The sequence below is a fragment of the Capsicum annuum genome, chromosome 7 (assembly GCF_002878395.1).
Source record: "Capsicum annuum cultivar UCD-10X-F1 chromosome 7, UCD10Xv1.1, whole genome shotgun sequence".
Taxonomy (NCBI): domain Eukaryota; kingdom Viridiplantae; phylum Streptophyta; class Magnoliopsida; order Solanales; family Solanaceae; genus Capsicum; species Capsicum annuum.
Window position 1 is genome coordinate 2,932,156 of NC_061117.1, and position 8,267 is coordinate 2,940,422.

The window sequence follows — 8,267 nt, forward strand, 5'->3', positions numbered from 1 at the left end:
AAAGTGAAGGAGCTGAGACCTGCCATGGACATTGGGGGTTGGGGGGTTGGGGGGGGGGGGGGGGGGGGTGTTGTTCAAAGAGGAAGTTAACACTTTGTGTTGTGTATCTTATCCATAGATAGTTCGGTTACTTTGGTTCTTTACGTTTGGCCTTTGGTTTCAACCTTTTTTCTTTTTTTGGGTTACTATTTATAGGGTTTGATAAATTCTAATTGGCTCCAAGGAGAACACCTTCTTTTCTTACAAAAAAAAAAAGAAAAAAAAAGTTTCATATATTTTTATTATCTACTTAAGAGATATTTATACTGCAAGGGAGAAAGGTCATTATACTCTCGAACTATTAAAAATGGTATGTAAATATCCTCTGTTATACTTTTGAATTATTTGTATACTTACCGTCTAACTTTGAGTATGTATATACCCCTAAACTATTGAAAATAATACGTATATATCCTTCAATTAGATGATGTGCACCACATATTTCGATATAAATTAACTTATTTCACATTAGCAATCTATTTCCTGACCTGCCGAGGAAATGTTCTACGGTTGGAGTTGGAAGTGAGTTTCGCGTACGTGTCCTCATCCTGAAGAAATATTCTGTGACTGCGTTGGTTTTGGTTCAACAAGAAATAGGTGTGGGCAAAACTCGTAAAACATTTTCCCGATAGGTCGAAGATAAAATGCTAAGGAAAAATGGGTTAATTCCTTTCGGATGAGGATACGTGGTGCACATCGTCTAACTGGAGGGTATATACGCATCATTTTCAATAGTTCGGGGATATATACATACCCAAAGTTAGACGGTAAAGGTAAAAATAACTCAAAATATAACAGGGGTATTTACATATTATTTTTAATAGTTCAGGGATATATATGACATTTTTTCGTTTATACAATGAAATAACTTTACTAAATACATAATATTATTTAGTAAATATACAATAAATGAGTTTGTTTTTCTGAACTTCATGTCAAAATGTCTGAAATTCAGTTACATGGATGTCTAGATTCCATGTCAGAATGTCTAAAGTTACGCCTTGTAAGACTATAACTTCACTAAAAGAAGTTTGGAATTAGCCCTACAAATTACACTAAACTTTAAGCGAAAATGTTTGACATTTGACCTTCATAGGACACACTCAAATAAAATTATGTGAAGTTTGACAATCTGAGTCCGATATGCTTAAAAGTTGTTTTCGAAGTGGAAAACTTGCAAAAAACAAAAAAAAATGGAGTGTAAATAAGGACAAACAACATAAATTCCAATCGTTTGGAGCTTAATTACAAAAAAAAATTGACACTATTGAGTACAAGTAATTACACTTTCTCCCACTTTTTTAATTACTTTACTCTCTCTTCCTATTAATATACATAACATAGTCGACATATACACAGTATTCTGTGTATATGTTTGGATTTTTGTAATATGTTTAGGGAGTTGTATTTTTTATAATATTGAAAACATTAGTTATGTATTTGTGTAATTTTTTAGTTTATTGAAAGCTCATTTATAGCAAATCCAAGTTTCACTTAGACTATGTCTTGGCCCAAAGTAGCCCAACCACAACCACCCTTGACCCAACTATGAATCTATACAATTGGGCTGCAGAAGGCCCAATTCACATGCTCTAATTAAGCCCATTAAAATCAAAACTCAAATGCCACTTAGACTATTTCTAGGCCCAAAGTAGCCCAACTACAAAATACTCACACTAATGGCTCAGTCGGTTTGGAGGGTGGTAATCCAAACGAATGATTTGAGATTGATCCTTCTTAATGTTTTCTGAGTTGAGTCTGTCGCACGGGGGGTTTGCCTAGTATATTTTATATTCCCGTGTGGTTTGCAGGTCATTACACAATAGGGTGATGGAGTTTAGGGACGGAGTTTATCCCATACGCATAAAGTACTCATCCGAAGGACAGAGGCAGCGCCAGAGGTTGTAGCGGCTACACAATAAGCACCACTGAGTGCTCATTGGAAGAACAGAGGTTGTAGCAGCTACGCGATAAGCACCACTGAGTGCTCAATTGAAGGAAAAAGGTTGTGACAGAGGTTGTAGGGACTACACGACAAGCACCACTGAGTGCTCATCCAAAGGACAAAGACTGTAACAAAGGTTGTAGCGGCTACACTATAAGCACTAGTGAGTGCTCATCCGAAGGACAAATGCTACGACAGAGGTTATAGCGGCTACACGATAAGCACCACTGAGTGCTAATCCGAAGGACATAGACTCTGACAGAGATTGTAATGGCTACACAATAAGCATTAATGAGTGCTCATCCAAAGGAAAAAAAACTACGATTGTAGCGGCTACACGATAAGCACCACTGACTGATCATCTGAAGAACAAAAGCTGCAATGGAGATTATAGCTGCTACGCGATAACCACCACCGAGTGCTCATCCGAAGAACAGAAGCTACACGATAAGCACCACTAACTGCTCATCTGAAGAACAGAAGCTGCAATAGAGATTATAGCTGCTACGCGATAACCACCACTGAGTGCTCATCCGAAGAACAGAACGGCAAAAATTATAACGGCTACGCATTTAAAACAAAAAACAAAATGACACCATAATACTTCCAACAAAACATATACATAATATATTGCACAAACATACAAAAGGTACGTGTAAGTTTAAGCTCTTCAACAGCTCATTTTCACAAAACGACACCGTCACACCGCTTGAATTTTGGATCACCACCACCGTTCCACCGCCTCATGAAATCCCCAAAATACCCCTACATAATCAACATCATAAATCTTTGAAGAAAAATAAAATCCTTTCTTTAATTCTTTTTCCAACTTTACAGTGCTCCTGTATGAAATACTTCAAGCTAGTTATAGGAAAAAAAAAAAGAGCCATTAAATAAAATATTTTAAATATTTTAACTTGTATTTATTATGTTTATGAAAATATTGACATTACATATTAATTTTTAAAAAATTATTTTGTAAGTTGAATTATTTAAATGATGCAATAAAGATCAGTTGAAATGCGTAGATACGAACATTTAGTTGTTGTTAGTTGTAGAAAAATAAACTTTTTTTACATATTGTTCCATGGACTTTTTTGTCTGAGAAGAAAAATAAAGTCCTTTCTTTAATTCTTTTTCCAACTCTAGAGTGCTCCTGTAGAAAAAGAAAAAGCCATTATGTAAAATATTTTAAACATTTTAACTCGCCTTTATTGTGTTTTTGGTGTAATATAAATTTTAAATAAGTTTAATAAAGTTATTTTATAAATTGAATTATTTAAGTGATGCAATAAAAACAAGTTGAAATGTATTGATATATATGAACATTCAGTTATTAGTTGAAGTTAATTTATTGCTTTATTAGTTCTAATTTATTTATATAATTTTAACTTGACACTAATTTAAAGAAGTAAAATTAATTTTTAAATTTCATAAACTTTAACAAAAATTACGTGAAATACATCAAAATATTTTAATTTTTTCAATTTTAAACATATGACGTGGAAGTTAAAATAAAAAACTATCAAAAAAGGAAATGAAAGTATTCTTTTTCTTCTTTTTGTTAAAACAAATTAAAAAAAATAAGTCAAATAAATTAAAATAAATAAAATATACATTAGCAAAATATCTACAATTATATAAATAAATATACATATATTATACATTCGTCAGCAATTTTTAGTTTCATCCATATCATTTAATTTAATTTTTCTCTTTTTAACCAAAAATAAATAAATTCTAGAACCATCTCCATTCTTCCTCAAACTTGTGTATATATATACAGAATATAAAGATATACCAAATAGAAACTCTACAGTATACATATACTACACAAACTTTGCAATCTTGAAATTTCATTTCTTCAAAAAGAAAGAGAAAATGTCATCAAGTAGTAGTGTTAAAGAAGGAAAAGCAATAGGAATAGATTTAGGAACAACATATAGTTGTGTTGGTGTGTGGATAAATGATAGAGTTGAAATAATACCAAATGATCAAGGTAATAGAACAACACCATCTTATGTTGCATTTACAGATACTGAACGTTTGATTGGTGATGCTGCTAAGAATCAAGTTGCTATGAATCCACACAACACTGTTTTTGATGCTAAAAGATTGATTGGTCGTAGGTTTACTGATCCATCTGTTCAAAGTGACATCAAGTTGTGGCCTTTTAAGGTACAGTATTTATTATAATCTTTTACTATTTGGTCTTGACATGATGATCAGGAGGAGGTCGTAGATTCAAGTCTTAAAGGTGAAGCTGTGTTTGATAGATAGATTTTTGTCTAGTCTGGTCCTTTTTTAATTCTTTGCATGTTTTTTAATCGTGTGCATGTTCATGGCGAGAGCTTTAGTGGATCAAATTATTTTTTTTTCTTACTATTTTTGGGCATGTTAGTTGCTATAAAATGGTATATTTAAAAATGAAATGTAAGGTGAGGTTGTGTTCGATAGATAGATTTTTTTTAGTCTGGTCCTTTTTAAATCATGTGCATGTTCATGACGATAACTTTAGTGGATCGAACTGTTATTTTACTACTATTTAGTCTTGTTATGATCGTCATCAGGAGGTATAGATTTAAGTCGTGAAGGTGAAGCTGTGTTCGATAAATAGATTTTTATAGTTTGATTCTTTTTAAAATCATCTCCATGTTCATGGAGAGAGTTTTACTGAATCGAACTGTTTTCTTTTTACTATTTTTTTGGCATGTTAGTTGCTATAAAATGGTATATTTAGAAATAAAATGTAAGGTGAGGCTGCGTTTGATAGATTTATCTGGTATGGTCCTTTTTAAAATTTTGTGCATGGCGGGAGTTTTAGTGGATCGAGATGTTCTTTTACTATTTCTTATCATGTTTGTTGCTATAAAATGGTGTGTTTAGAAATGAAATATAAGGTGAGGTTGCATTCGATTGATTTTTCTGGTTCGATTCTTTTTTTAAATTTATGGCATAGTAAATTTATCGCATAATGAGAGTTTTAGTGAATTGGTTTCTTTTAGTATTATTTTTTTGTCATATTAGTTACTACGTAATGGTCATTATTTTTTGGTGTTACTCGTGTTTACAATTTTCACAATTTGAAAACAATCTCTTTAGAAATGAAATGTTTTTGAAAGAAAGTGAGGCCATGTTTCAATAGATTTTTCTGGTCTGATTCTTTTTTAGCGCATAGCGAGAGTTTTAGTAGATCGAGCTTTTTTGTTTTTTACTATTTTTTGTCATGTTAATTGCTATAAAATGCCAAGAAAAATGGTCATTATTTTTTTGGTGTTACTCGTGTTCTATAAGTTCACGACTTGAAAACAATCTCTTTAGAAATGAAATGTAAGCTGAGGCTGTGTCCGATAGATTTTTCTTGTCTGATTCTTTTTAAATCCCATGCACCTGTCGTCTTTTTAAATTTCCCGCACATGGCGGGAGCTTTAGTATACCGAACTGTCTTTTTACTATTTCTAGTCATTTTATAAGTTGCTATAAAATGGCAAGAAAATGCTCATAACTGTTTTTGTTGTTTTGTTTACTTTGATTATCTTTACGTTTTTGCCAGAACCTCCTCGATAGAAAATTATTCTCGATTAAAATTATTATATTATTTTTATGTATATATAGTACATATATTAAATCTTTTTTGTTTTCATGTTCTTCTTTTATGAAAATTCTAAATTCTGGTGCAAACCAAGAGCAAGATATAATATTCGTGCCTCAGTCTGAAAAATATGTTGTTGTTTTTTTCATTTTCTTATTCTAATTTTTCACTATGATAGTTGTGAATGTAATCTCGTTAAAGAGTGAAATATCTGTATTTTTAATGTTTAATTTTTTATTTTAATTTTTAATGGCAATTGATGAATTAAGGGGATTTTTAGTAAGAGGCTATTATTTAAATAATAGCCACTTTGCGTCTATAGCCTCTTTTCTTTCTCCAAGTTGTCTTGTACGTGGAACGTACATTCATTTTAGAACGTTCCTAAGCTTCGACCCTTTGTTCCAACCTGCTTCCAAGCCTCCAAAGTATGGTAATTGATGAATTAAGGGGATTTTTAGTCAAGAGGCTTGTATTTAAATAATAGCCACTTTGCGTTTATAGCCTCTTTTTTTTCTCCAAGTTCTCTTTCACGTGGAACCTACGTTCATTTTAGAACGTGGAACCTACGTTCTAAAATTTTAGAACGTTCCTAAGCTTCAACCCTTTGTTCCAAACTGCTTCCAAGCCTCCAAACTATCGACTCAAGTAGAAGCTTTTGAACTCTTTATCTTGGTTTGACGTGCATGCATCAGTAATCCAAACCGCTTCCAAGCCTCCAAAGTATCGACTCAAGTCGAAGCGTTTGAACTCTTTATCTTGGTTTGACGTGCATGCATTTGTAACAGTTGTAATTGTATTTTCACCTCAACAGGTATATTCAGGTCCAGGTGACAAACCAATGATTGAGGTAAGTTACAAAGGTGAAAAGAAGCAATTCTCAGCTGAGGAGATTTCATCTATGGTGTTAGTGAAAATGAAGGAAACAGCTGAATCTTTCTTAGGATTCAAAGTGAAAAACTCCGTCGTAACGGTTCCTGCTTACTTCAATGATTCACAAAGACAAGCAACTAAAGATGCTGGTGCGATTTCGGGTATGAATGTGTTGAGGATCATAAATGAGCCTACTGCTGCTGCTATCGCGTATGGTTTGGATAAGAAAGCATCGAGAAGAGGTGAACAGAATGTACTTGTTTTCGACTTAGGTGGTGGTACGTTTGATGTGTCGATATTGACTATTGAGGAAGGTATATTTGAAGTGAAAGCTACAGCTGGTGATACACATTTAGGTGGTGAGGATTTTGATAATAGGTTAGTGAATCATTTCGTGACGGAGTTTAGGAGGAAGAATAAGAAGGATTTGAGTGGTAATGCACGAGCGTTGAGGAGATTGAGGACCGCGTGTGAGAGGGCGAAGAGGACTTTGTCATCGACTACTCAGACTACGTTAGAAGTGGATTCATTGTTCGAAGGGATTGATTTTTATGCTACGATTACTCGTGCTAGGTTCGAGGAATTGTGTATGGATTTGTTTATCAAGTGTATGGACCCTGTTGAGAAGTGTTTAAGGGATGCAAAGATCGATAAATCGCAGATTCATGAGGTGGTTCTTGTTGGTGGATCGACTCGTATACCTAAAGTGCAGCAACTGTTGCAGGATTTTTTCAATGGGAAGGAGTTATGCAAGAGTATAAACCCCGATGAGGCCGTGGCATACGGTGCAGCGGTTCAAGCAGCCATCTTGACAGGGGAAGGCGACGAGAAAGTTCAAGATTTGCTTCTGCTCGATGTCACACCGCTGTCGCTTGGCCTCGAAACAGCTGGTGGTGTTATGACAACGTTGATACCAAGAAACACAACGATCCCAACGAAGAAAGAACAGATTTTTTCGACGTATTCTGATAGTCAACCAGGTGTACTAATCCAAGTCTATGAAGGGGAAAGAGCAAGAACAAGAGACAACAATCTTCTTGGAAAATTCGAACTCTCCGGTATCCCTCCAGCACCAAGAGGGGTACCACAAATCAATGTGACCTTCGATATAGACGCGAATGGGATCCTTAACGTGACCGCGGAGGACAAGACCGCTGGTGTTAAGAACAAGATAACAATCACAAATGACAAAGGAAGATTGAGTAAAGACGATATCGAGAGAATGGTGAGTGATGCTGAGAGATACAAAGCTGAAGATGAAGAAGTGAAAAGGAAAGTTGAAGCCAAAAATGGACTTGAAAACTATGCATACAACATGAGGAACACAATAAAAGATGAGAAGATTGCTAGCAAGTTGAGTACTGAGGACAAAGAAAAGATTGAACGTGGTGTGCAAGAGACAATAGAGTGGCTTGACAAGAATCAATTGGCTGAAGTTGATGAACTTGAAGATAAGTTGAAAGAACTTGAAGGTATATGTAATCCTATAATAGCAAGAATGTATCAAGGTGGTGAAGCTGATGGTGGTGCTATGGACGACGATCAAATGCATGGTGGTGGTGGTGGTGGTGGTACTACTGGCAGCTCGGGTGGTACCGGCCCGGGCGCCGGACCGAAGATTGAAGAAGTTGATTAGATATTGAAGAATGAAACAAATGAAAACTTCAACTCTAGTTTGTAGTTTGTTGTTACAATGTTTGATGTTGTTTTTGGTTGTGTAGAAAGATGTTTGTTGTTTGTTTTGTGTTTGGAAATTAGTTGCTAGTTTGTGAGTAGTAATAGTATGTAGTTTCTAGTTTATTGTAGTGAATAATATGCTTA

The 8,267-nt window shown here is 34.4% G+C and overlaps 1 protein-coding gene across 1 annotated transcript; it reads left to right on the forward strand.

Moving 5' to 3' along the window:
* The first annotated feature begins 3,781 nt into the window (after window positions 1-3,781).
* LOC107877565 (heat shock 70 kDa protein) lies at window positions 3,782-8,267 on the forward strand. Its single transcript, XM_016724236.2, has 2 exons — window positions 3,782-4,162; window positions 6,388-8,267. Exons 1-2 carry the CDS (start codon window positions 3,866-3,868, stop codon window positions 8,080-8,082), a joined length of 1,992 nt encoding a protein of 663 aa, XP_016579722.2. The 5' UTR covers window positions 3,782-3,865; the 3' UTR covers window positions 8,083-8,267.